The following is a 27,666-nucleotide window of genomic DNA, read 5'->3' as shown; positions in this document are numbered from 1 at the left end:
CATTGATTGCCAACTGAGAGCGGCACAGATGTCGACAGATGATTCCCGGCCGGGCGCTTGGGTGTTCCGACACGTCTCGGACTAACTCTTGCTGGATGTGGTCCTGCCGATGATATCATAGCATTCCATAGGAGGAACCTGTGGATGTATAATAAGACTTATCACAAGGCTCTATCACCTGTGAGGAGGAAGAAAAGGAAAGACAAACGAAAGGGAAGAAGGGAGAGTGAAGGCGATGACGAGACAGAGGAAGGTAAGAATATATATATGTATAAAAATATTATTACTATCTAAGAAAAATAAAAACAAAGGCATAATCTGATTAAATAATAATAATAATAATAATAATAAAAGAGAATTTTTAGAGAAATCCTCCTAAAACTTTTAGGATTAATCTTATCTTTATCACTTTTTTTTTTATTAAAAATATTTGTTTAAAAAAAATCGAATAGGACCCAGAGACATGATGGGACCCACAAAAAAGAGGCGTTGAACGATGAGGACAAAATGCACGGACGGGAAGTCATGACAATTGGACCCCACATACGAGTCGTAGACGAATCGAGCTCTGATCCTTGATAGGGTCATCTCCACCTCGTACTGCTTGCCGAGCATGGGATAGCATTCAATTTCACGCCACAATATCGTGAACCCCACTACGCTCACTGCACATTCGTTCGGCTAATTGATGCTTGTTGCGAATGCTCCTTTAGCCGAAAGCAAATACGTATCGACTAATAAGAGAAGGCTTTTACTTTGGTCAATGTTCTAAATGAAGTTTACATTTTTTCTCTTTCTCATTCAATTTTTCATTTCTACTCTCCTCAATCTTTTTCCTCCACTTGTCTTTTCTTGATTTGACCCATGTATTTGATTTAGTGAATTTCGAACCGGTTCAAGTTTTACTAATTCAATAAATTCAAAAAAAAAAAAAAAAAAACAAACTTATGAAACAAAATTCAAATTTTAGAACATACATCAACATACACTTTAAATATCTGTAATTTTAAATAATATTATTTACTATAATTTTTTTAGCAAATTTTAAATTCATTCTCAATATTCATGTATACTTAAAATATTATTAGAATTTAGAGATCTGCATTATATATTTTTATGTCTTCCAGAATATTCTCCGAATTTTTAATGGAGTTTTAATTTATATATTTATATTATTTTAGATATTGGTTTGTTTCGATTCAATTCGTTGGATCAACAATTTTTGACTTAATTCAGCCAGACCACAAGGAAGACAAACGAGGGACAATGTTAGGATCTTGAAAAGAAGAAGATCCTCCAAGTTCGTCAAGGGGTGATGTGCTTATTTGTTTATTTATTTTTATAATACTTTTCGGTGTTTTTCTTCTATCATACAATTCGGAGGAACCTATCGAGCTTAACAGCACAAGTTTCAGCGAACTATATACAAAATATCCAAAACGTGGTCACAGATTTCTATTTTCTTCTATCAAGCAAACACCGAATCGGTCACAACTCGCCTGTCATCCTAAAGGCCATGTCTTGAAGCTCCCCCGCTTCAGCTTGTGTTGCCCGGCTCTTGCCACTCTCTTTGGAGAAAACATCTTGCAGTGGCAAGAGACAATTGCGGTCTTGGTCGGTGAAGTTGAAGGAGCCCCGAGAAGACATGGATTCCCAGGCAGGAGAACATGGTTGGAACAAAGAGCTCCCATCGTTCCCTTGCCATTGGTTCCCTGTGGATTGTGGAAAAAGCATGCACTGAGCTAGCTGAGCCTTCGTCTGCAGCAACTGCAGCTGCAAGCTAGAAACCTATACATACATATCACATGATCAGCTGCAACCTATACGAAAAATGTATCATCAGGTTGATAAATCCCGTAGCGGTCGTCATCGTCTCAACAAGTCGCATGGGAGTAGGTAGATAGACATGGAAAGTAGTCATCAGAATTCAAAAAGGGTCGCAATGGAATGGAACAGTGTAAAAGGGAACAGCCCACCACGGTAGCAAGTTTATCACCGTGAAGCACTCATTCATACTAACATCATCTGAATTCTTCAACAGTGTTCGTTCTTTATTCCCTTCCCAAGAGAGAAGAAACGGTGTCTCAGAGGACCTCAACATCTGTTGAACCCTCCAAAGACGTGTATGTGTATATATGGTCTTGTCGAGTGCTCGAGCACGCTTGCGTGCGACAGAAGGCGAGGGAGGGGGCTACCTGATGTTGCAGCGCGAGTATGCGGCCTACGCAACCGTAGACAGGGTCCCTCAGCCTGGCCTGGGCCTCGTAAGCGATGGTGACGACCGCCTCGCACCGGGCGGCCTGCGGCACGTGCAGCAGCAGCTTCGACGCGTTGCTGGCGCCGAACACCTTGTGGATGGCGGCGAACCGCGCCGCCCCCTGCTCGGAGCTGAAGTAGGGCGCGAAGACGCAGTCCCTCGCGCACTTCCGCCGCAGGAACTTGCACGCCCCGCACGGTGAGACGCCGCCGGAAGCCATCCCGGCAGCCGCCGCCGTGACTTGGCACGAGGTTCCGGCGGTGACGGACGAGGTTTACTTATAGGAGACGGAGAAAGAGGAGTTGGGTAGAGGGAGACATGGGAAAGGAAGTTTGCCGGTTTCAGAGGAGACAAGTAGTAATGGTGTGTCGGAGAAGGGTGGCCTCCTGAGAATATTTTGCGAAGGAGGAAGAAGGTGGGTTATATGATGATGAGCAATATATATATATATATAAGAAAACTTACAGTGATTTTAGTTAGGATAAACTAAGTGGCTGGCATCGTTGCGCCCTGTCGTCCGCCGAACGCCGCACTTTTAGACGGCCCAAAGTAGGCGTTGTTTTGAAGTTGGGGGTCCATTTACCACCACCTGCCGGTCATGCTTGTACTTTGCCTGAATCACAAACAGTAAAAGATAGGGCAACCTCAGACATAAGTGTAAAACAAGTCAATAGATTGATGACTTACACCCCGAAAGCATGAAAGTTCCTATTGGATTGACACCAAACTTACCTAACAATCTTTAGTGGTACATTCAAACAAGTTAAACAACACCGAAGGCTGGAAGCAGACTTGTCAGAAGAGGACAGTGCAATAGCGTAAAACATGCTTACAATGCAGGAAATGAGCTTAAATTCAATCAAAAGATGACAAATATAATAACATGGCCGAGATATCAAGTAAAATCCTCCTAAGATTGCGGACATTGCAATCGATGAACATGGGAGCCTTGTGTGTTGGGTAAATAGCTTGAATGTATGCTCTGTACAGTCTGCTAAATGAACTCATTTCTTACTAGCACGCCACCATCTTCCTTTTCACTGCCACAAAGTTCAAAAAGAAAAAGAGAACGAAGAAAAAGAAGATTCAAGATACTATGGCCAGAGTCTTCTTATCAACAAAGGATATTTTCTCTTTAAATTATTTTGGCAGCTTCGGATTGGTCATGGAGGAGGATTAAGAGTGATGCTGGTGACAGTGACTGCTCTCTTTCTCAACACCTGATATGGCGAAGCTACTGTCTGTGATCCACCATCTGTAACAATTGCCATGTATGAACCAAATTAGTTCCCACGAACAGTTTCTGCAGAAAACCATGTCCAACTAGGTTAGCCAGTAAAGTTCAGAAAGCTTTATAGATTAGATTGTTTGTAAATGCTGTGATATAATGTACATTGTCCAAGTGGAACAAAAAAAGAAAGTGTACTGAGTGCAGATTGCATACACATGGTTTCTGGATGTCCAAGACTGGCAACTATTAGTCTGACCTGGATATTTCCAACTTCAAATCAACTATATGCAGATGTCTAGAAGGAATAGGGAGATTTTAACATGCTAGCACTAAATTTCACCAAGAAAACAAATTAACTCGTGTCCAACTTTAAAACAAACTACCATCAGTGTGGAGGGATTTAGGACGCACGATAAAGTCGCACCTCACTTTCAACATTATGGCATTAAGTTGACTAAATATGTAAACTGACTATTTTCCAACTTGGAACCAACCTTATGACATCAGGCTGCAATGACACAAACATAGTGACAAGAAGTCCTCTAAAACTTTCCTAACCCACCACTGGTCCTGCTGTCTGATGAATCTTGGCCTTGGTATTGCTGGTGTTCAGCCTGTAACTAACAATCATGCAAATTTGCTTTGTGGAGGCTTCCTCTGAATCAGAGCTAACTCCTAGAGACATATGGAACCAAAAGAGGAAGGTTTTTAGGAGCAAGACCAATGACATGCACAATGAGAAAACCAAAGAACACCGAGGTGCACAAGTGATTCTTCACATTAGGTAACTTTTAAGAGAATATAAGGATCCTGATTAATCATTAGAAACACTGGTTACAGATGGAAGCAGCAAGCAGCCTAGTATTTAAGCCTTGTGATTTGGAATGCACTACTAAAATTAAGCAGACGCCAGATGAAAAGAATGCTATCAATAAGTGCAAACACTTGATTCTGTTTAACCTTATTTTTGCATTTGGGAAGACAGAGCATTACAATCTTCAATAGCTTAGATTATCATCTCTAGTTTATAAGAAATGCTTTTCATTATTGCTGTCTTCAAGTTTCTTCTCAACTCAAAGGTAAATCTTTGGAATGTTGGTGCACCAGCTGAGACTACAATCAATGCGACTGACCTTTCTACCATCAACTAGCCACCATTGGATATTGAATGACTAAATTTCTCACTTCCCCCTATTTTTCCAATAGAAATGTTAGCCTACTATTTTATATGGGTTCAAATCCTATCGGGTGGTCCACTAAAACTTCACTAGTTTAAAAGCAAGAAGTTTATTTTCCTCTTCCAAGTAACTAAAAATAAATTATTTACCAAAGACAGTCAGATACATTGATGATTGAAATCAATTGTCCTGTCCACATTTAGTGGTTTAACCAATCTGCAAAAAAGATAAAATTTACAAAAAAAGGCACAATTATGCTAAATTTTCTAGGAAACTACCTTAACAGAAATGAACAAATGAAGCATCAAATGGGCTTTTGGAACTTTCCATGAATCCAAACCCTTTGCATCTTCTTTCCCCTTTGACGATTTACTGATGTTATACAACAATATTCAAGCTCCAACTGCATGTACAGTAACAACTTCTCATCACTTACCACTAGACAATAAATTAATACTATTCAGCAGTACCTTGTGCATGCTAGGTAGCAAAAATTTTCTACCTAAATTCATACAGGAAGATACCATACATTAACCAGTTTTCAAAAGAAATAATGAAATTATCTATTGCAAAGCAGAATGAAAATCATGAACCGTAAGTTTCCAGTGACACGGTAACATCTGATGTCCATTGTCATTAACTAGGCCTTCTTATATCATAAGCTCTGTGTAACAAAAAAAAAAGATGGTTTCTTTTATCACGTGCTTCAAAAAAATAAGCATAAAAAATATTTATTAAAAGAATATGAAAATATGTGTGGTTCAGGAAGAACTTGAGCAAGAGCCCAAGATATGCCAACCGATTTTCAAGGCATTACTAATTTAATAATCCACCCAAGGAACTGATTTTGGCCCATGTTTGTTTTGCAAGTATTAATCTGATATCTTCTACATTTATTAAGAAAAGGCATAAATGTTACTACAACTTTTTCACTCAAATTAAGAACTTAAGGTATGGTGGTTTCTACCATGATAAAGAAATGATGGCATAACTGCACGTCATGTGTATCTACATGTTGGTGCATGATGTATCATGCTAGTCACAGCAAACATCAGAGCACATGAAATCTGGCCATAGAAAGCCTTCTATTAATATGGCGAGGAAGTATATTGTGCACACGTGAGGCAAAGTGAGACCTTCAACATTGGTGGTAATTTTCCATACAAACTGTGTAATCCAAGGGTCATCCTCTAGAGATACAACTCCTTTTTTAGTGTCATTGCATATTTTCTTTTCAATGTTCTTTCCTTGGTCAATGATAGCTCATTTTATGTGTCTTTGTTGAAAATGTCTATTTGAACAAAGGTTTTTAAAGAGAACAAAAAAGAAGAAACACCATGAACTGTAAAAGAGATGCAAAATTAAGATGACAAATGATATTTCCATCAAATTGAATCATCATTGTTAATATACATGGACTAGAAAACATTTTTTACCATATTCAACTGTGATACACTTCTGCAAATATACTAGAGCTAAAATTAATGTACGATTACATGTGGTTGTTATTTGAAGCAAAATTTGGCATTAACATTGTCCAAAATGTTACCTCAGTAAAGCCAGCACCAAGAAAGAGATCTCTTACAATATCCAGTGAGAAGAAATAAGAAAAAGTACCATCTGATCGCATGTATTCACGGAACCCCATCCTTTGCTCTGGCAGAAACCGAAGCATAGTCATGTCATAAAGACCTGCATTCCACAAAAAATATCTCTAGCAAATATCACAAAGTTAAACCAAAGTTGAAGAGAATAAATAATTAATCAGAAGAGGTTACCATAGTCTCTGAATAAAAGCAAGCACCCAGGTTTCAAGACAGAGAAACATTTCTCAATAACAGAAGACATTCTTTGAAAAGGTATTGCTGACAGTGTAAATATCTGCAAAATAACACCACCATACAGTACCCAGTTCTGTGAGAAAAAGGAAATGGCTCAATTTTAACTTTTGATAATAAACACATTTAAGGAACATTTGTACAAATAAGAGAAATTGATGTTGGACAACTTTCTCTTTTGTAGTAGAGCAGAGCTCACAGAAAGAAGAAGCAGCACATCATGAAGAATATAAGTGACACCATCATAAGCATCTTGGGTGCCAATAAACCACCTAGACATGGTAGCAGCCACCTCCATTTAGTCTTGGCAGCAGTGAGACCACTTTCTTATTTTGCATAAATATGCAATTTACTATCAACTACAAAGTATTTACTTATTATTATCTTGGACTTCAGCTAAAAGACTATCAAGCATCATTATCAATTATTGCAAAAATTTAAAAAGATTGAGAGATAAAATGATGTCTTAAGAAGCATATTATGCCAATATCTTATGCTAAAAGGTGGAAAATTTCCCAACCAATTAAAACCTATTAATTATGATAATACATTGATGAAGTTAAACATCATCTGCATGTATTGCACCATCCATAGAAAAAGCCTACATCCCTTAGTCCAATGCAATCATAATTGAGAATCATATAGGGTCATCACATCAGAATTTTTTTAAATCTTGAAAATGATGGTCCAGTTTATAATATTGTTTGCACCAGAATTATGCAGTGTAGAAAGGAACTTTAAACCTAAATTTGAGCATCTTAATTTGTTTTCCAGTTAAGGATGGAGAGTAATTGGTTATAATTGGAAAGGGCACACTCGCTTAGAGTCTCAAAATAATGATAGAAGTACAGAAGTCATTGATTATAACCCAAGGCACACTTACCAAAGTAACAAAATCAACTCCACCAATACAACACTGCTCTTCTCTTAGGAAGGATGGTGCATTCAATTTTCTCAATTTTTGTTCTCTAGAATCTACATGAAAAAGCAAAGAATATGATGAATGAGAAGATGAGATTAAGCACTCATAATACAACTAGAAAAGTTAAGACTAACCTGATGATAAGTTGACAGGCTTTGAAAATGAAGCTCTTTGACAAGAAGAGCAGAACAACCAATCAGGAAATTTATGTACAGTGAAATCGAGTAAGAAAGTGTGCAACCGATGATCTAAAGATACATCACTGGTAGTGGCTACAATCTCCTTTGCCATTTGAAGGACCTCTTCACTACAGTCACAAGCATAGACAACAATACTCTCCTTTGCACTAAACAAGAATATTACTATTAGTAAAGAGAAAAAAAAATGAATAAAATGAATATATGTCATGTGGTATTCCAAGTTGATTTACCTATTCTCGGCTCAAGGTGGAATTGGCACAAATATGATTTTGCTTAGGGGAAAAGCCTTACACATCTTTTTGGTTGTGTTGTCTATGTATATTAGCTAAACTTCAACAAAGGAAAACCAAGACTGATGAAGTTCAAAATATGACAACAAAGAAATCACCGTAAAATAGGAAGGATTGTGCTCCCATTTCCACATCCCAACTCGAGAACCTGGATGGAATTACCAGAGCAAAGGAGCTCTGGAAATTCCTTCAACAAGTACCTTCTTTCCTACAATAAAACAAAATAAATGTGAATGCTAAAAACCATACATGTCTCTCATAATTAGTCTATCAATGTTCTATTTGTCTTTCAAAGCAATTTAACATTTAACACATAATGAAGTCTTCAGTCATTTTTATTTGACATTTTTCGTTGTTTACAATTAAGTTATACCAAAGATATATAATTTTCACTTACTCAATCCAATAGATATAAATGCATTCCCATTTAAAGAAACTCAACTATGTGTCCACACACACAAAAAAAAAAAATGTAATTTCAATGGTGAAAATGTCATACAGAAAAAAATTCTATGATTTGGTACTGCATAGAGAACAGACACAAACAAATACAAAAAAAATTGTGGCTGTACCCAATGAATGCATAGTTTCAATCGAAAATCGGACCTTTAAGCTAGCAGTGAATCCATCCAACTTTTGAGTCTATTATGGAAAAAAAGAAGTCTAGTGCATAAGGCTCCTGCCAATGAAGAATCTAGGGAAGACTAATGCATGCATTCTTACCCCTGCAAGCAAAGAGGTTGTTTCAGCAACTTGAATCTGATCACCTACATATTACCATGACACCAAGGCCCACCCTATGAATCTAAGTTATATGAAAGATGACAGTATCAAACTAGTATGACATAAAGCCTTTTACCAAATTAGGATCTACAGCACTAGGTTTCCTTGTTTCTCAACCTACCAAGATGCTACTATAACTCCAAAGATTATTCCAACAAGGATCGACAGAACTATATTTCCTTGTTTCTCAACCTATCAAGATTTCTTTGTCTGTGCTTCGGACAAAAAAGTCGAAGCAGCAAGAAAATCCAATCAAACCCTACATTAATAAGACGGCCAGAAGCGATAATCAAAAGGACAAAGTTGGGAGCCGATGTAACTAAGCAACAATAGAAATGAAGAGAAGAAAGAGCGGTATCGAAGATGTCGGCAAGAACCTTGAAGAACTTTCCGGCGGAATGGCGGCGATGAAAGCTCCGCCAGGCGTCCGCGTCGTCGGGAGGAGGATCAGAGGAAGGGGAGGAAGACGAAGAGGAAGCAACGAAAGGCACGAGATGGTAGCGTAAAGAGGCGTCGTTCTCCACTTCGTCCCGGAGCTCCTCCCATTCGAAGTCCTTGGAGTGGTACTCCGCCGCGGTCCCCTCCATCATCCCCGCCCCCGCTCTCCGCACGCTTCACCGCCGCTCCGCTTCTTCCGTGGCTAAAAGAGCCGACCCAATTTAAGCGGGCGAAGCAGATCAATCTTTTCGGGCCGATCTCGTTAGAAACGGCGGCCCATCTCGGCCCGCTATTGCCTTTTGGGGTCCAGAAAACAAAGGGAAAAATAAAAGGAAAAAAACCCAGTCACGCAATGGGCCCCATGCCAGAATAAACTGCGTTTTGATTTCAAATTTGGTCCATCGAAGGAGGTTGGTGGGTCTTGGTGACTCCCAGCTGGTTGTGTGAGCGGGAAGTTACGAGGCTGATATGACCATTGTCAAGTATCTCGTCGTGCACAAGTTAGTTTAAGTGTCTTTCGACTCAATATGTAATGGGTCCTTAAGCAGAAAATATCAAGGTTGATGCACTTATCAGATAAGCCTTCATCCTAGTTATAAGGGAGAGCTGGTTGTTGGTCAAGATGTTGTCGATCCAAATCATTGAAGAGCATGATGTGTCTACAATCGAGAAGGAACTAAACTGGATGGACGAGTTCCTGCATTGATGCTCCTGAGTGACTTTGTCACGATCTAGAGAGTCAAGCATCACTAAGCATAGTATTATATAATTAATAACCATATGTACCGAATGTCCTTTAGCTAACTATTCCTCTGATGCATGATGTCCCAAGAGGTCGAGAGGATGCTCGTCGAGATCCATGAAGGCATTTACAAAAAGCACAAAGGCAGGCAAACTTTTGCATTCAAAGTGCTATGGCAAGGGTTCTGCTAGCCAACTTTGTGAAAGGATGCAATGACCTATGCCCAAAGGTGTCATAGGTGTCGGGATTTGCTCCGATACAACATTAACCATCGATTCCTGTAAGCCTGATCTACTACGCATGACGCTTCACCCAATGGGACATGAACCTCCCAAGACCCTTTCCTCCAACCTCGGGGCCACGGAGGTTCCTCAACATCTGATTGGACTATTTCACAAAGTAGGTTGAGACCAAGTCTCTAGCATCGATCACTCACCGAGAAACAAGTGGAGAGGTTTATGTGGAGGAACATCATTATCCAGTTCGAAATCCCGAGGGCCTTCATCATTGACAATGAGACCTAATTCAACAATGTAAAGTTTAAAAAATTCTACCAATATTATAAAATTCAGTTAAGATTCAACTCGATGACTATCCTCAAACTAATGGTCTCGTCGAGGTTACCAATCAAGTCATTCTCGATGGATTGCAAAAGAGGATTGTTAGAGCAAAAGGTACATAGGTGGATGAGTTATTAAGCAACCTATAGGCCTCCCAAACAACATCCAAGACCGACTCGAAAAAATCATCATTCAATCTAGCATTCGATACTGAAACTATCATACTATTTGAGATAATTTTTAAGACACATCTGATTGAGAACTTTAACGAAGAAATATCCAAATAGGAGCTTTGAGTCAGGATAGACCTGATCAGCAAAGTTAGAGTCGAAACACACATACGAGCATTGAGATAAAAAAAAAGATGACAGATTTCTACGATCGAGGAGTCGAAAAACTTAAGCTTCGAATGAGAGCCTAATGCTTTAACCTTAAAGCCAATTTGAATATTTTTGTACCTACCATCATATTTAGATCATGTCGGTTAACTTCAGCAACAATCATTGCAGGGTAGCTATCATATCGAATCAAGTGGCATGTTATAACATCAATAGCCAATTGCAACAGCGTCCAAAGCACACAACATTATTGGACCGGAATAACTGCTGACTCGGATCTGTGTCTTATATTAATTAGAAATGACGTCACGAATGGTCATCATTAGATCACATTCCATCATGTGGATCATAGTTATCGAATAATAATTTTAAAAGAAAAGTTATATTAAAAATGATAATAACAATTATTATTATTAGTATATTATTACTATTATTAAATCCAATTCTGATCATTCATAATAGGTACAGTTCACGTGCCTCACTTTTGGCCTGTCACGTACAGATCAGAGATTCTCGCTAATCAAGAGACCCCTTTTATATCAGACACGTGACAGCTGGAGCGTGGAGGGTGGCGTGGACTTGCCACCACCTTATCCTCTGCAGTCACCGTACACTAACTCAAGACACGTGCGATTGCAGGGGAGAGACGTTTTGGAGCGTGCGGATTCAGATGCACCTCCCTTGCACGTTAGAGGAAGTCACGGCTTTTCAAACTCTTGAACCAAAACCACGGAGTTCATTCCTTAGTCTAAGTTATCTAATCATGCTAAGTAAAATATGCCAAGAACACGTACGTTTGATCTCATGAGGATATGCGTCCATCTCTATGAAACGAGTACGTTGGTTGAACTGTCACGTGTCAACGGTGGAGTCTAAGAAGGCGGGCATCATTCCAATCTTAAAAAGAACGCCTCACTGTCACGCAACCATCGGGAAGAAACCGGCAGCAAAAACCAGTCGGATATGACTACCTTATGGTTAACGGGTGCACACGGAATGTGTCAGTTTCACATAAATACCCTCGAAAAATTATACTAAGTGTATTTTCTTACATTCACATAAAAAATAAGAGCTAATTATAAATTATCATTCGTAATTAGTTATCTTTAGTATTTCGATCCTAACATCTTAAAAAGTTACATAAGTATTCTTATAACTACGAAAATAAAATATCTAGATTCATTTATTCTAATGACATTATTTTTATTAATAAAAATATAAAAATAAAAGATAAAAAATATAATTTTAGTGTTTCAGTTAATGATGATAAACGACGTCGGTAGTGGCAGATGACGACATCGTTGGCAACGATGCCGACATAATTATCGAGTGACCCTTTCATTGCTCTGTATGTGCATCAGCATTTCGTCATCACTGAATCAAAGTCCAATGTTGAAGTCATCGCGAAAATCTATTGCCTATCGAAGCAAGACCCAGAAATGTGCACCCCCGTCGATGATGCTAATATCGTGCCCCTCCATGTCGTCTGCCTCTTCAATCACCACCACCACCACTAGTTCGCGGTTGAGACCTAGGAGAATGCCACCACTATCCTCCTTAACCTCTCCATCTCCGCTTGTGAGGCACTCATGTGCACACCTTGGGTATCCTCATCGTTGCTCTCTGCCTCCTCTCTCCTGTTACCACAATCCTTTACAACCTCCTCTCCGTCGAAACATCCCGCTTTATTATCGGATCAAAGAAGCTCCTCATTATCTCCATCATGGACCTTCTCGATGTCGTTGATGCATCGACTAGGTCCATCAAGGACATGCTCAATGCTCTCTTTATCTTAGTCCTCTACATGCTTAACTGTACTGCCCTAATCGAACTAGGCGTTGTGTCACTCCTCTTCTCACTGGTGGTGAAAGACAGGCTGAGGGTGGTGGTAGAGGATGCTATGATGACAATCGCCCAGGTGGTAGGATGCAACGAGAGTGCGAAAGCATTCCAAAGGGTAGACCACATCAATGTCCTGGTGGATCTGGTGGTTGGAGAGAGCAGGAGGGTGCGGGAAAATGCTACAATTGCACTACCGAATCTGGTAAAGAACAATAGAGATAATGCAATGGGAGATGTCAAGGAGATGGATGCGGTGGATGTAGCCATGAGGGCTTTGGTTGATAACGATAATAGGATGAACACGAGGGGAAAGAGCAGGCAGAGGAGCTAGTTACAGAGTCTTAATGATTCCAAAAGACCGACATCAATGACTCCGCGCCTCAAACACCACAAATGTTGCTCTGTGATGGGAGTCATAGAGCACTCCATCGTTGCTCTATATCCGTCTCTACCGACTGAAATATTAAAATTATATTTTTATCTTTTACTTTTATGTTTTCATCATTAAAACCGACGATGTTACTGTATATCGATTTAGATATTTTATTTTCGTATTTATAATGATACCAATGTAACTTTTCAAAGTATAAGAATCGAAATATTAAATATAGCTAACTACAAAAGAATAATAATACGTAATTAACCCTACAAATGATATTTCCATAGTCCATAAAATTAATTGTACCTTTTTTATGATTAACTTAAAAGACAATTACATTACAAGTACGATTGTTTACAGAAATTATGTGCAAATTTAAGTTTTAGAATATAACATATAATTGATAAAATAATCTGAATACGTAAGTATCCAAACATCTTTCATATTCGAGTAACTCCAATAAAATATCAACTTAATTTCAACCGTTGCAAGAATCCACTATAAAAGTTTCAAATATGCTATTTATTTAATTCTTTGAATTCATCGGCTCCATTAATATTATTTTTATTTTTATTTTGACTTAAAAATTTAAATAAATATTTGTTAAGATATTTGAATTGATTCATATATTATTACATAAATAATAAGCCTTAGACTCAAGAGTATATTCATGTGCATCATTTAATATAATAATTTGTTTAAATAAGTATTTATAGGACATACTCCAATAATCCCTTATTAAATTTAATTATCCCCCACCATCAAATTTAGAAAGACTACCATCCCAACCAAAATAGGAGACTTGGATATGCTCGGACTCCAACCAAAATTAGTTATGTGACTTGAAACTTAGGACAAACAATAAGCTACTTCTAAAACGGGCATATAAGAAGATAAAATACATTTGCATATACAATCCTACAAAACCTAAATTTATAAGTATGTAATTATAGTCCGTCTCCATCAATTAATTATCATATGGTTATAATCTTCGATCTAGATGAATGGAATTGGATACTTGTAGTTGAGTGAATATTAATATAGATGATAATATATACAGAAAATCTAAATATTCGAAGGAATATATACGCAATATTTGTTTCAATAATTTTGCAGATATATGCTGGAAGAAATGGAATAAAACCTAAAAAATAACCCACAACGATACAAGTAAAATAATATTTGTTTCAGGACTTTTGCAGATATACGCCATAAGGAGTGGAATGAAACCTAAAAAGGACCCCACAACTCTACAAATACTGCGTTAAAGACTGGAAGCGTCTCCCATAAACACTTCCTTGCCGTCTCGTTTCCTTTGTCCTTTTCCAATCCTTTCTCCATCCCGTCTCCCCCCGCCCCCCTCCTCTCTCTCTCTCTCCTCTCTCTCTCTCTCTCTCTCTCTCTTCAAAGGCCGAGAAAGCAGAGAAAGGAAGAATCTTTAGGCCTCCAGCCCCAACATCATCGCCGTTCGTCCTCGATACCGCCGGAGCCGGTCAAGGAAGCAGGGGCGGGATGTCGTCTCCGAGCAAGCGCCGCGAGATGGACCTCATGAAACTGTAGATCGCTGGAGAAAACTCCGACTTTGATCCGGTGTTCTTGTTTCTCTCTTTTTTGCTTTTTTTCTTTTCGTTGATTCGTGCCTTCGTTTCTTGTTGTGGCGCGCAGGATGATGAGTGACTATAAGGTGGAAATGGTGAACGACGGGATGCAAGAATTCTTTGTGGATTTCCACGGCCCCAACGAGAGTACATCATTTACTACTCATGAATCTTTAATGCTTGTTTCATTTCGTCCGAGATCCGGGGTTTCTTGGATTTCGTTTTTCGCTTCGGGTATTCTTGCTAATCTGATTTGACGGGAGAAGTTGGTGGTTGGTGTAAAAGAGGGACTTCAATCTATCGGCACTCGTGTTTCCGTTTCTTCTTAAATCTTTTTTCTATCTTTTTAACCCAAAGATTCGTGTATTCGAGGTGTCGGAATAAAGAAATAGTTAATGCGAAAGAGGAACTTAAAGCTATTGACTTTTGTTTTCTTTAATATAAAGTTAAGAAAGTTAGATTTGAGATGTTGGAAATATTGATTTAGTTGTTTCAACTCAGCTACACGGTCAAAATAACTTCTTTGTGACTATTCAGATAGGTTTTGTGAAGTTATAGCACTGAGGTGCATGCTTGGTGATTATTGGACTATCTATTGAAATTGATTAGTTTGGCTATTCATCCTTTTATCCTACTGCTAATGCTTTGCTTGTCTTGATTTATTATGAAAATCTTTGATCAGTCAGTATCTGATCGTGACGTTAGCTTTTTATGGACTCCCTGGTGATAAGTTCAAAGCTTACTTGTTGATCATGGCAGGCCTCTATCAAGGAGGAGTGTGGAGAGTAAGGGTTGAACTACCAGATGCTTATCCTTACAAATCTCCTTCAATTGGATTTGTTAATAAGATGTATCATCCTAATGTAGATGAAATGTGAGTCTCTGGGTGCCCTCCTTCTGTTAGTTCATTATTTTGGGACGATACTTTTCCTCCTCCTGTAGCCTTTTTTCAATAATCCACAATGATATAAACAAATTCCAAAGATTAGAATTTCTGCACTCTGCTCATTGTTTGGCATTCCAACATTTCAGGTCTGGTTCAGTTTGTTTGGATGTTATCAACCAAACTTGGAGTCCTATGTTTGGTAATAGAAACTGCCCTTATCATGGGTCCTCAGTAATTCCTCGATTGGCATATACAGTGATGTGCTACACCTAATACTTTGATGATTTAATTAATTGGAAGTTAATTTTGTGCAAATTTCCCGTCAGATCTTGTCAATGTATTTGAAGTTTTCCTTCCACAACTTCTTCTGTACCCAAACCCTTCAGATCCATTGAATGGGGAAGCTGCAGCATTGATGATGCGCGATCGGCCTGCTTATGAAGAAAAGGTTAAAGGTAACATGATTAATATGTTTGTTTTTAGATTTAAGACATCCCATGCTTGGTCCATCTGACATTTATGCAGTTTCTTGGATTAACCAAATTACTGGTACAATGATATTGGTCTGTATTGGCTTACTACCAAAGTCCTGTTTAAATGATATCTGCAAATGAATTAGTGACTTAAATGCTGATATGGAGATAAATCCTCTAGCATGATTTTCAAATAGGTGTTTTTTTTAATGGAGTATATTTGTCATATAAGCTAAGTTTACATTTGTGCTTATAATGAGCAAGTTGTAATGTCCAAAAAATCAGGTGGCGCATGCAGTTAAAAGGATAAATGAAGAGAAAGGGTCAAGATCCACAAGAACTAGTTATATTAGCATATTATACTTCTCCTTTGTATGTGCATTCTCATTTGAGATCCTTGCATCAAGTATTTGTTTCTTGTGCTGAGCTTCTATCTCGGCTAAAACCTGATTATGATGATGGTACACCTGAAACTTGCATGGAATAGTGGGAAGCCGAGTGACACAGAGATTTGCAGTTTAAGCTCATTTTGTTGGATGTTAAGATAGGGCAAGATACAGATTAAAAGGGTCATTGGTTGTTGCTTTTTCTTTGACAATTGGAAAAGATAGTGCAGGGCAATTGGGGCATTAGTTTTCTCTGGCAGACATACTCTAAGGACTTCTAGTTTATGTAGTGACTGTGGATGAAGCTTCTGGGTTAATGGATCAAATCTTTGAAGAAGGTTCACTTTCTAGTCATATTGCTACATTTTGTTCTTTTGATAGTACTTGAATCTTTTCTTGAACAACTTCTACCAGGTTGTTCTCTTGTTGTCTTTTGCTTTTGTATCAGTTGGAGGGCTTGGGCACTCTGTGGAACACATTCTCAAAAGAAGTTACTTAGATTGGAAATATGAGAGGGAAATATATTAAGTTTTGACATCAATCAAAATTAAGTGATCATCATATGGTTGTAATTCCTGAAATTGTTTGCTTATGTCTTCTCTTTTGGTATTATAAATCCTGAATAGTCTGGTTATAAATTTAACCTTGGTTAGCTTATTACTTGGATTGCCTAAAGTTGATTGAGTACAATTTGTTATCGCCACTAAAGAAAACAGAGCAAGTTTCACTTGTTTTTCAACCTGTTAAAAATCAAAATTGGAGTGGACTATTATCTTTCAGTTGCATATTTTTGGAAAATCCTTTTAAGGAGTGTATGTCACTGATTCACTAACAAATCGAAGGGTCTTGCCTTTGCAAGGTGATTGTTTTAGTTGTATGCTACAAAAGATTTTATTGATCTGACATGTCAATAAGTTTGTTTAATATTTCTTGCATCCTGCGATATATATATATATATATATATATATATATATATATATATATATATATATGTTGTTTTCCCCAGAAAGCTACTCAGTAAATCAACAGATCATCTTAAGCGAGATTAAGTTTGCACTTCCTCTAGTTGCAAATTGTGCTTGCCTATTCTTGGTATCTCTATTCATCCCATGGTAATTACTAAAGAAGATCAAGATTGACATCTGACATCTAAATTTTTTGTCATTTGGCATTGTTTGTGAATGCTGTTTTATTCCTTAATCATTTCTGTTCAGATGTTAATCTCATTCTTAATCATAGTTTGATATTAATCAATTCTGATATGATATGCTCAATCCATATTAATTTTATAGTTAGACATTGGTCAGAATTGGTTAGCTTTGATTTCTTTAGTTTTTGTCTCCTGAAATCTTTGGTATGAATTAGCTCTTCTCTCTGATATTTTCTAGAAAAAAAATACAGTTTTACACATTTATATTTGAACTTTTTGAGGTTGGCTTCATGGTTTATTTGAAGGCTACACAACATGGTTAGCTAATGTCCTATCCTAATCTAACTATCCAAGATCAATCTTATATTATTCCATAAATTTTCAGCAAGTTTCCTTGATGCATTTTATCATCTTCAGTAGTCCATCTAAAAATCATTAGGTTACTACATCCTAACATTTGGACACACAAAGAATGATTGGGTGTGTCTATATCATTCGTGTCCATATTCTTCATGAAGTTTGCTCAGATTCTTACTGAAAACAGATTTGAGTAATTTACCGTGCCAATGACTCAAAAGAGTTAATGAGTTTCTATGGCATATTTATCTATTGGTCTTCTAATAAACATAAACATAGTTGAATAACCTACTCTGTCCATCTTATTTGGAGAAATGTGAAACATTAGCAAATTTGCGGCAAACGATTCTGGTTTGATTGAAATATAACAGTTATACATATAACTTTTATATTCTCTGTTTCCTACTCGAGAGCCTTGTTAAGAAGTGACAAATTGTGAGCTGTTATGTTAGACTCTGGTTGTTTGATAATGCAGAGTCCCTGATTGGCACTGCTTGTGAGATACCTTAGTTTGAAGTTCTTAAAATTTGCATCATATAAAATTACAAGTGAAGTTCTTACCCGAATTGGCAAACCATTACAGCTGTTTGTGCTTGTCATGAATAATTCTGTGCTTATAGCACAGTTGACATGAAATTTTCTGACAAAGTGTATTGACTAAATGTTGCACCCAAGCATTTGGAGATTTTAGAGGTTAGTGAAATTAAAACAATAATCTTGTTGGTTTGTGTTGACAAGAGGATGCCATTTCCCTACTACTAACTTCTGAAAGGATGATGAGAGGCTTTTTCTGTTGTGTGAATCTTGTGTTTTTATTTTTTCTATAATTTTATTGAAAAAATATAGTGAAATTAAAACAATATTTTTATTTTTTCTATATTTTTTGTATTTAATTTCTTACTGCTCCGTTTACCCTCATTATCCAGAATACTGTCAGAAATATGCAAAGCCTGAAGATATTGGCGCTTCCCCAGAAGACAAGTTGAGTGACGAAGAGCTGAGTGAAGATGAATATGATTCCAGCGATGAACAAGTGGTGGGAAAACCTGATCCCTAATGGGATTTCTCTGTTTCCTGTACATCTTTGTTTCAGCTACTAGAAAGAAGATTAAATTCTTTGTTTTATGTGCCACTGTAAATAAGCATACTGAATCATCAAGTTATCTATGGCTATTGGACTTTGTTTAACCAGATTATTCCGAGGAGATCTAAAGGACTTGGAATTGCATACCTGTCACCATTGTATGTCATGCCATATGAAATTGTTTTCCTAGTGGTGTTTTATTCATATATTTTCTTGAGCTGCTGTTGATTTGTTTTAGTCTCTGTTCGGTATTTGAATGTTCGGTAGATACAGTCTGTCTCTTTTGAGGTATCAACTTTGGATGTATCATCTTCGTTTTTGGGCAGCTTTTTTGGTGTCTCTTCTCTTTGAATGCTTCACAAAGTCTGAACAGTTGTTCAGATGTTACTTGTACTTTGTAGCAATCAATAGCTGGGATGATACGTTTATAGAGTTTTTCAGTGTAAGTGGTTCTGAAATCAAGAACTTGAACTTTGGCAAGTTTTTGTTCTCTACATCCGCATATGCCCTGTTTCTGTTGCTCTCTGGTTTTAGTGGTGTTTGGACTGTCATATATATGTTGCAGATTTCCACCATGGATGTGTTGCCTGATAGATTCATATTTCAAGGAAGGTGACATAAAACTGTGCATCATTAATGTAGATGAAATGATTGAAACCAAGGTTTGAAATTTGTTCATCGGCATTGTGCCGATCGGGGTTTGGATTCGGATTATATTGAGTTTCGAAAAAAAAAATAGAATAAAATATAAATAATAAAAAGGTTACTCGCTATGAGATCGAGATCGGTATGGGGTATGACGTCAGTATGCGCGTACCATCCGGTTTAACCTAGTAAATATTATTTGTGTTGAATATGGAATGGTATTTATTATGACATAGTATTTGAGCAATTTTGGAATGGTGGTATTGCTCTACTCTGCATATCAACTCCATCGCCACCCTCGATCGTTACTTTCTCCGTTGCCGGCCCCGATCGCCGTTGTCTCCACTTTTGTAGCCCCTAATCGCCATTGCCTCTGCTACCCCCTTCTCTCACCACAAGTGGTGTCACCCTCTCCTCCTTTCCCCTTCCTCCCCCGTTAACTATCGGTGCCCTCATTGCCTGGCTTTGACGGTCATCGCCCACCTCCCTCGATAAGACTATAGCTACTACGGTTGCAACTCTCCCTTCCTCACGATTAAAGATGGGGAGTTCGCTACCCACGTTGCCCTCTGTCACTCCCCCTGCATCACAATCAAAGACGAGCCCTTTGGGAGGCAAGTGGCGAGGGGCGCTAGTAACGAAGGTGACGAGGGAGGAGGGGGCCAGGATGAGGAGAAGAAAAAGATGGAAAGAGAGAGAGGAGAGGGAGGCACCATTAGTAGTGGGACGGTCGATGGTGGTGGCAACGACGATGATTGAGGGTTGCTGACGGAGGTAAGGAGCATTTTCATTAAATCGATGAAAGAAGGGCTCCCATAGAATAGAAGTGTAATACTGAAATATTTTAAAGATAAAATATTTATAAAAAACAAGAGAAAGGCATAAACAATGGGAGAAAGTTGCAAGGTATAATAAGTCAACGCCATGGTCGTGATGAATCCATCCATTTCATATCATGTTCTTCGACTGATACGGACAATCATGCAATTTCTTCCTTTCTGCTGCTGCTTCTCTTTTGGTTTCTAATCGAACTTTAATCTTCCACTGTCGGCCGTTTTCTTTAGACAAAACCAAGCGAGATCTCAGCGTCAAGTGCAGCTCCAGAACCTTCTTCTTCTTCTTTCGACTCGCCGGTCCAGATCCAAGACTTCCAACCTCTCTCTCTCTCTCTCTCTCTCTCTCTCTTAGATCAAGCAAGCGGCAGCGAAGGAAGGGATCCAAGAAAGAAATGGCAGGCGGGCGGACACTGAGCCACCTGAGCTCGGGCGCACTCCGCGTCGGGGGAGTTGGCAGCGGCGGTGGCAACCTCTGCTTCGCTCTCTTCGTCGTCGCCGTCCTCGTCTTTACTATCATCGCCGCTACCTACCAGCCCGATGACCCCCTCCTCCGCTCCTCTGCCGCCGCCTCCAGGCTTGCCTCCTTCCTCACTTCCACCTCGAACGCTACCTTTCTTTCCGATCCCTCCGTCCTTCGCACTGGCGAAGACTTTCTCAACTCATCCTCCAATTCCACCTCCGCCGCCGCGGGAACTGAGGCCGCCCCCTTCATCGAGCTCTCCGACATCAACTCCACCGCGGCCTCTGCCGCCATCGTCCCTGTGTGCGACCCCGCCGCGCCCGTGGACTGCGCCGATCCGGAACTCTTCCACCTGCTGATGCGCGCTGCCATCGAGGCCTTACCGGACATCCACTTCTACCGCTTCGGCAAGCCAGTCACCGTCCCCGGTGGGCCGGGTTCCTGCGATATGGCCTGGCGTTTCCGCCCCAAGGACGCCACTCGGCCCATGTTTTACAGAGACTACCGCCGGTTCCACCTGACGCAGTCCGCCAATTGCGTCCTCTCTGTCTCCAAGGTCGATGACTTCCACTCCGGTGTCAACGCACGCAAGCGCCGCGGCTCCAAGCCCGATCATGCCGGCGAAGACTCCGCCTTCGGGGCCAAGAAGGCCGATGAGACGACAGCGGCGGTGCCGGTCGTTGGCGAGCCGGTCAACGACACCCTCCCAGTGATCGATTCAGAATCCGCGTTCGCCTCCGGACGTTATCTCATCTACATGGGCGGCGGTGACCGCTGCAAGAGCATGAATCACTACTTGTGGAGCTTTCTTTGCGCGCTAGGCGAAGCTCAGTACTTGAACCGGACGCTCGTCATGGATATGAAGATTTGCCTGTCCTCGATGTACACGCTGACGGGCCAGAACGAGGAGGACAAGGACTTCAGGTTATACTTCGATTTCGAGCATTTGAAGCACTCTGCTCCCGTGATCGACCAAGGCCAGTTCTGGACCGACTGGGGGAAATGGCACGAGAAGGACGGACTGAGCCTCTACTATGTTGATGACTTCAAGGTCACCCCCATGAAGCTCGCCGATGTCAAGGACGCATTAATCTTGAGGAAGTTTGACGACGTCAAGCCGGATAATTACTGGTACAGGGTCTGCGAGAGTGAAACCGAGTCTGTGATCCAGCGGCCATGGCAACTCTTATGGAAGTCACGACGGTTGATGGAGATTGTCTCTGCGATAGCCTCCAGGATGAATTGGGACTTCGACTCGGTTCACATTGTGAGAGGTGAGAAGGCGAAGAATGCTGAGCTCTGGCCACACCTTGCTGTCGATACTTCGCCAGAGTCACTTCTTGTGACTCTCAAAGATAAGATTGAGGAGGGGAGGCACCTATATATTGCAACTAACGAGCCTGATACTTCGTTCTTTGAACCTTTGAAGGAAGCATACACTACATACTTCCTTGACGATTTTAAGGATCTATGGGGTGAGAACAGTGAATGGTACTTGGAGACTAAGGAGCTTAACAACGGGGTACCAGTGGAATTTGATGGGTATATGAGGGTTGAGGTGGACACAGAAGTGTTCTTGAGGGGTAAGAAACAACTCGAGACCTTCAACGATCTCACCAATGATTGCAAGGATGGTGTTCATACATGTCCTACCTCTTCTTGATCCTACAATAGAGATACTTGGTATGCCAGCATTTTGAGGAGTTTATGCAATGCTTGCTTTGACATCAGGCAGTATACTAAGCCTTTTTTTCCTTTATGTCCTTAAGAACTTGTTCTTCCTCCATGTCCACAGAACTGTTGTGTTGTACTAGATTTCTACTCAATTCTACTGTGTTGTTCAGAATAGAAGCAATTTTTTGTGATTCAGATAGGATTGTCTCTATAGATCCTGCTTATTGCTGTAATCTCCTACCTGATTGTGAGTGGATCATTGATTTAGTGGTGATGTTACCTTCATCTTAATTGTCCTCATGGAGAGCAAACAAATAATCCAAGGTGATGATTTTGTGGTTATCCTTTTGTGTGTTCATTTATGGTTAACCTCAATATTCTTATCTATTTTGGTGATTCAGATATGATGAGGAAAATAAAGTTGCATGAAATTTCAGCTTTTTATGCTAGATAGGTTATAATGATAAATTATTTGTTTTCGTTCTTGTGCTACTTAATGCTCCGATTGATGGATCTTCCTGTACTGGTGCAAATTCAGCATTCATGCTTGATAAGTGATATTGCTTTAGCTTTGGGCTATATGGTAAGAATTGCATTAAGCAAGCATTTGATTAAAGTTAATATGACTTATGAAGCAGAAATTATGTCTGTCCTATTCTTTGTCGTTTTTCATTGGACCTCCTCTCGTTAGCTGCTAAAGAACTTGCTCCCAATTTCTCTGATTAGTATCTCACTTTACTGAGTAGAAACACTTATGGTGATTGGAAGTCCATAGTCAAGACTGCAGGTAAGATTTAGTATTGTTGCACCTGTGGAACCAATCTGTAAGATCTTTGCTTTTATGTTGCTTACATCTATCTATTCATATTTGAGCCATACTTCTGTTATGTTGCTAAAACTTGGAGTCTATTTTTTTGTAGAGTGCATGAAATGGAGATGATGTCAGTGGGTCTTTCATGGTATATAAGCAATTAGGCCATACAAAAGCATCATTACAGAGGGTTATAATCCCAACTATTTGGGGTGAGCTACATGAATGAATCCTTTTCATTTATTTCTAATAACAGTGATATCCTAGTGCACGTTCTAATTTGTATTGCGTGAAAATCCATCTTCTAAATTATGGCAATGTATTTAATGGCTATTAGATGACAAACACGCTATTCCTTCTTCTCCTTGATTGATATTCATGCTCAGGAGAATAGAATGTGACATGCACTGGTGGTGCCGTTATGTACATGGAACTTTAAGAAGAACCCTTTTCCCCATTTTCTCGGTATTTCCAATATTGATTTAACATAGTCACGATGTTTACGTTGCAATGGAATGTTATCAAGCAATTAGGCAAGCTTGATTCTCTTAGCCTATTTCTGTGAATTTTGGCATTTTGTACTGTTTAGGTCCTGATACATGTTATAAAATTCTCCTTCTGTTTCGTTTCATATCTGTTTCTTGTACTGTTTAAGTCCTGATACATTTTGTACTATTTCTAGGTATTTCCAATATCTGTTTGTTCGTATCAGACTCGTAGTTTGTGACTTCGATAAGTTCTATTTTCTCGTAGCTTGTTCTTGTTAAAGATCCAAACTGTTTGTGGAAAATTAGACTGCCAAAAGTCGTGGATCATGTCTATGATCTTCCTTTTGTTCCATTACTTTTTCTTCTGATTGAGCAAACTTTTACTCCATAGACTATGAACGTCCTGAAAGCCACATGCCATTGTGCAGTTGCACAAACATTTCACAAGATTAGTGGGAAATAGTATCATAGCTTACTCTCTCTTATTTCAATAGCTGACTTGAATCTACAGCTGATTCTCTTAGCCTATTTCTGTGAATTTTGGCATTTTGTACTGTTTAGGTCCTGATACATGTTATAAAATTCTCCTTCTGTTTAGGTCCTGATCCAAACTGTTTAAGCTTGATTCTCTTAGCCTATTTCTGTGAATTTTACTCCATAGACTATGAACGTCCTGAAAGCCACATGCCATTGTGCAGTTGCACAAACATTTCACAAGATTAGTGGGAAATAGTATCATAGCCTATTTCTGTGAATTTTACTCCATAGACTATGAACGTCCTGAAAGCCACATGCCATTGTGCAGTTGCACAAACATTTCACAAGATTAGTGGGAAATAGTATCATAGCTTACTCTCTCTTATTTCAATAGCTGACTTGAATCTACAGCTGATTCTCTTAGCCTATTTCTGTGAATTTTGGCATTTTGTACTGTTTAGGTCCTGATACATGTTATAAAATTCTCCTTCTGTTTAGGTCCTGATCCAAACTGTTTAAGCTTGATTCTCTTAGCCTATTTCTGTGAATTTTGGCATTTTGTACTGTTTAGGTCCTGATACATGTTATAAAATTCTCCTTCTGTTTCGTTTCATATCTGTTTCTTGTACTGTTTAAGTCCTGATACATTTTGTACTATTTCTAGGTATTTCCAATATCTGTTTGTTCGTATCAGACTCGTAGTTTGTGACTTTGATAAGTTCTATTTTCTCGTAGCTTGTTCTTGTTAAAGATCCAAACTGTTTGTGGAAAATTAGACTGCCAAAAGTCGTGGATCATGTCTATGATCTTCCTTTTGTTCCATTACTTTTTCTTCTGATTGAGCAAACTTTTACTCCATAGACTGTGAACGTCCTGAGAGCCACATGCCATTGTGCAGTTGCACAAACATTTCACAAGATTAGTGGGAAATAGTATCATAGCTTACTCTCTCTTATTTCAATAGCTGACTTGAATCTACAGCCACATGGGATTTACTTCTGTTCTTCTGTTCTCTCACATCAGGTAACCATGCTAAACCACTATTAAACATCAACTTGTCCCAGTAAATTCCTATACTGTATAAAATAGGCTAAACCTCCAAGAGGACTTGTTTGTTTCTTGGTGCAGATCATGAAGTCACTACAAACCAGAGCATGTCTTTATGAGTAGTCCTTGATTTGCTTAGTGCAGTTTGAGACTTCACCCCCAGTTCAAGGTGCTCAGTTGATGGTGAACGCTTGGAACAGGTGTCCTGATTTTTTGGTAAGGTTTGCTTTAATCCAACTCTTGTTTTGCAATTAATTCACATTGCATCGTTACAGTTTGTCCATTTTGCATGTGTATGTGTGCATATAGTGGTGAAGTGGTGAAGGCAGGAATCTATTTTTACGGCATCTTGCAACCATCTTGTAGTTATTGGTTTGTCTTTTTCTTTTTGTCGATCATAAAATTGGGATTATGGTGGACCTTAAATGGGCCATATACTTGAATAGGTCAAATCCGTTGAGATCCGAGAAGGTCCAAACAGGCCGAGGGATCAGTCCATGATCATATACTTAGGCATTTACCACATAATATTTGTTTTCTTTCTTTATTGTTTTTGGCCTACTGAATGTAATTAGTTTTCAGTGTCAACTGGAGCAACTAATGTTCTGTGGAAATCCAGGTCAAACTCTGTGGTATCAGTCCAAAAAGACACATTTGGAAGTCAGGATCTATTGAAAAAAACACAATAAAAGGAAAAAAAGGATATATGACAAGAAATGACAAGGTAAGAAAGGGATCTATTGGAATAAAAAAGAAAAAAAAATATTTTTTTAATGTTTCTCTTGCCATTAAAGAAGACAATGATCTATTTTTCACAGTGACTTAAAATACCCAAAGATATATGACAAGGTAATTTAATTAAACGGATTCACATGCACTGTTACTGTTCTTGTCCCCATGAACTCATGGTATGCAAAGGAGTTATGGCCACTCTGCATATAGAAGAGACCAGAGGAGAAAGCAATATGAGGTACACCGAATATAAATTGATGGTTTGCTGTACAAAGTTAAGTATCAGGGTGTTAATTGTTGACCAAGATAGTCATGTGTCCATATATTTTGCACTTCAGGTTCACATGGTTCTATTAGTTTTCTCTCCAGCATTTATACTTCAGTTCAGATTTGATAATCTAAAATGCAGTGAGAAATATGCTCATCATCATCAACATCATCATCAGACGACCTATCCAATCTATATTCTATTATTGGCTGTCTCCTTCAACTTTTGTTCATCATCATGTGCAGGTTGAATAGACATCACCTTTTGTAGTTTGGCATCAACATGACAGCCAATTCCCACACAGGTATCTTTCATGCTCAAAGTACCTGACAACTGTTTGACAAATGTTGTGGGTCTTCCCTGAGAACAATCCTGTCGACAAATATCCACATTGGCAAGAATCTGCATGAGCCACTTGGAGATCTGTATGTATTCTTCTGAGAACGAGAAAGTCACCAAGATGAGTTGTAGCATCATTTAGAGCATGTCAATACATTTTGGCATCATTTGGACCAAGCATTTAGCTTGATTCATCTTGAGAAGGTTTTTCAGAGCAATCCAAAGGCTGTTCCCTTTACTTTTCTCTTATGTCATGTTCGTTCTGATGACAGATAGATGTAGATGGAGGACATGTAGGTTAGCTTTCTGTCATCAGCCTCCAGAAGAGTGGAGGATGAGACTTGTTCCAAATGGTTCAAGGTCCGCAAGGAGGTCAAGCCCAATGGCTGTAGGAAGATGTAGGGCTGGGTCATGTTCAGACTTGAAGCAAGAAAGAAGGAGCTCAGAGCTCCCTTCTCTGCAGGATGAAGATGTAAATGCTGGATCCTACTGATTCATATCCAAGTCAATTATGGTCAACAAGTCTTGGATTCTTGTGAAAATTCTTGTGTCAGAAACCTCATGGTGTTCCCCCACCTAACATTTTTTTTGTTGTTTTTTTATACTCGACATGTGCATTATCTTCTTCGACATTCAAAGATCAGATCCTGAGAGTACAAAACTTTTCAGTATTATCTTCTTCATGCACAGAGAGAAAAGAAGGGAACTTGATAGGGGTAAAAATGGTGATGTGACACGCCATGGCAGCAACCCCCTGAGCGACACACTGCCCGAGGCTCTCCATACCCTGCAGCAGCTCGGCCTCCCACGCAACCCCAGTGGTAACATCAAACCTCCTCTATAAATACCCCTGAGTCCTAAGCAAAGGGGGGGAACTCACTGAGACAGAGAACACTGAGAGGCTCTTCTTCTGCCTCATCCCCAACACCCTCCACATCCTTCTCTAACTTGATCGTC

At 39.2% G+C, this 27,666-nt stretch overlaps 5 protein-coding genes across 8 annotated transcripts; 3 read left to right on the top strand and 2 right to left on the bottom strand.

Moving 5' to 3' along the window:
- Positions 1–1,305: 1,305 nt before the first annotated feature.
- Positions 1,306–2,863, bottom strand: LOC135612389 (LOB domain-containing protein 16-like). The gene is made up of 3 exons (XM_065108649.1): positions 2,723–2,863; positions 2,196–2,643; positions 1,306–1,788 (listed from the first exon to the last, which is right to left on the bottom strand). The coding sequence occupies exons 2-3, from the start codon at positions 2,475–2,477 to the stop codon at positions 1,489–1,491; spliced, it is 582 nt and encodes a 193-aa protein (XP_064964721.1). The 5' UTR covers positions 2,478–2,643; positions 2,723–2,863; the 3' UTR covers positions 1,306–1,488.
- Positions 2,864–3,071: 208 nt separating this feature from the next.
- LOC135612388 (uncharacterized) lies at positions 3,072–9,322 on the bottom strand. 4 transcript variants are annotated; one of them, XM_065108646.1, is made up of 8 exons: positions 9,077–9,322; positions 8,015–8,124; positions 7,561–7,772; positions 7,388–7,479; positions 6,445–6,580; positions 6,216–6,358; positions 4,945–5,069; positions 3,072–3,560 (listed from the first exon to the last, which is right to left on the bottom strand). In XM_065108646.1, exons 1-7 carry the CDS (start codon positions 9,287–9,289, stop codon positions 4,971–4,973), a joined length of 1,005 nt encoding a protein of 334 aa, XP_064964718.1. In that variant the 5' UTR covers positions 9,290–9,322; the 3' UTR covers positions 3,072–3,560; positions 4,945–4,970. The 4 variants fall into 4 exon arrangements, with proteins under 4 accessions (XP_064964718.1, XP_064964716.1, XP_064964719.1 ...); XM_065108644.1 differs by having other exon boundaries at positions 3,072–3,512; XM_065108647.1 differs by having other exon boundaries at positions 3,072–3,512; positions 6,445–6,547.
- Positions 9,323–12,500: 3,178 nt separating this feature from the next.
- Positions 12,501–12,950, top strand: LOC135613261 (uncharacterized). The gene has a single exon (XM_065110364.1). It carries the CDS (start codon positions 12,501–12,503, stop codon positions 12,948–12,950), a length of 450 nt encoding a protein of 149 aa, XP_064966436.1.
- A 1,337-nt stretch (positions 12,951–14,287) lies between these two features.
- Positions 14,288–19,039, top strand: LOC135612387 (ubiquitin-conjugating enzyme E2 4-like). Its single transcript, XM_065108643.1, has 6 exons — positions 14,288–14,554; positions 14,664–14,743; positions 15,356–15,470; positions 15,629–15,681; positions 15,809–15,937; positions 18,775–19,039. Exons 1-6 carry the CDS (start codon positions 14,511–14,513, stop codon positions 18,903–18,905), a joined length of 552 nt encoding a protein of 183 aa, XP_064964715.1. The 5' UTR covers positions 14,288–14,510; the 3' UTR covers positions 18,906–19,039.
- A 1,106-nt stretch (positions 19,040–20,145) lies between these two features.
- On the top strand, positions 20,146–22,742 carry LOC135612386 (uncharacterized). The gene is made up of 2 exons (XM_065108642.1): positions 20,146–20,351; positions 20,642–22,742. The coding sequence occupies exon 2, from the start codon at positions 20,806–20,808 to the stop codon at positions 22,534–22,536; it is 1,731 nt and encodes a 576-aa protein (XP_064964714.1). The 5' UTR covers positions 20,146–20,351; positions 20,642–20,805; the 3' UTR covers positions 22,537–22,742.
- Positions 22,743–27,666: the final 4,924 nt, after the last annotated feature.

The sequence above is a fragment of the Musa acuminata genome, chromosome BXJ2-5 (genome assembly GCF_036884655.1).
Source record: "Musa acuminata AAA Group cultivar baxijiao chromosome BXJ2-5, Cavendish_Baxijiao_AAA, whole genome shotgun sequence".
NCBI classification, from domain to species: domain Eukaryota; kingdom Viridiplantae; phylum Streptophyta; class Magnoliopsida; order Zingiberales; family Musaceae; genus Musa; species Musa acuminata.
Note: the sequence above shows the minus strand (reverse complement) of the source record. Positions and strands in the feature narration are given on the sequence as shown.

Bases quoted from the DNA above. Each gene is read 5' to 3' on its own strand.
- LOC135612388 (XM_065108646.1), bottom strand. From the start codon at position 9,289: ATGATGGAGGGGACCGCGGCGGAGTACCACTCCAAGGACTTCGAATGG. The intron at 7,480-7,560 runs GTTAGTCTTAAC...TTTTTCATGTAG, and splicing joins GCCTGTCAACTTATCATCAG to ATTCTAGAGAACAAAAATTG. The intron at 6,359-6,444 runs GTAACCTCTTCT...TGTGGAATGCAG, and splicing joins GCTTTTATTCAGAGACTATG to GTCTTTATGACATGACTATG.
- LOC135612387 (XM_065108643.1), top strand. From the start codon at position 14,511: ATGTCGTCTCCGAGCAAGCGCCGCGAGATGGACCTCATGAAACT. The intron at 14,744-15,355 runs GTACATCATTTA...TGATCATGGCAG, and splicing joins TTTCCACGGCCCCAACGAGA to GCCTCTATCAAGGAGGAGTG. The intron at 15,938-18,774 runs GTAACATGATTA...CTCATTATCCAG, and splicing joins TTATGAAGAAAAGGTTAAAG to AATACTGTCAGAAATATGCA.
- LOC135612389 (XM_065108649.1), bottom strand. From the start codon at position 2,477: ATGGCTTCCGGCGGCGTCTCACCGTGCGGGGCGTGCAAGTTCCTGCGG. The intron at 1,789-2,195 runs GTAGCCCCCTCC...ATGTATGTATAG, and splicing joins TACTCGCGCTGCAACATCAG to GTTTCTAGCTTGCAGCTGCA.
- LOC135613261 (XM_065110364.1), top strand. From the start codon at position 12,501: ATGGACCTTCTCGATGTCGTTGATGCATCGACTAGGTCCATCAAGGAC.
- LOC135612386 (XM_065108642.1), top strand. From the start codon at position 20,806: ATGGCAGGCGGGCGGACACTGAGCCACCTGAGCTCGGGCGCACTCCGC.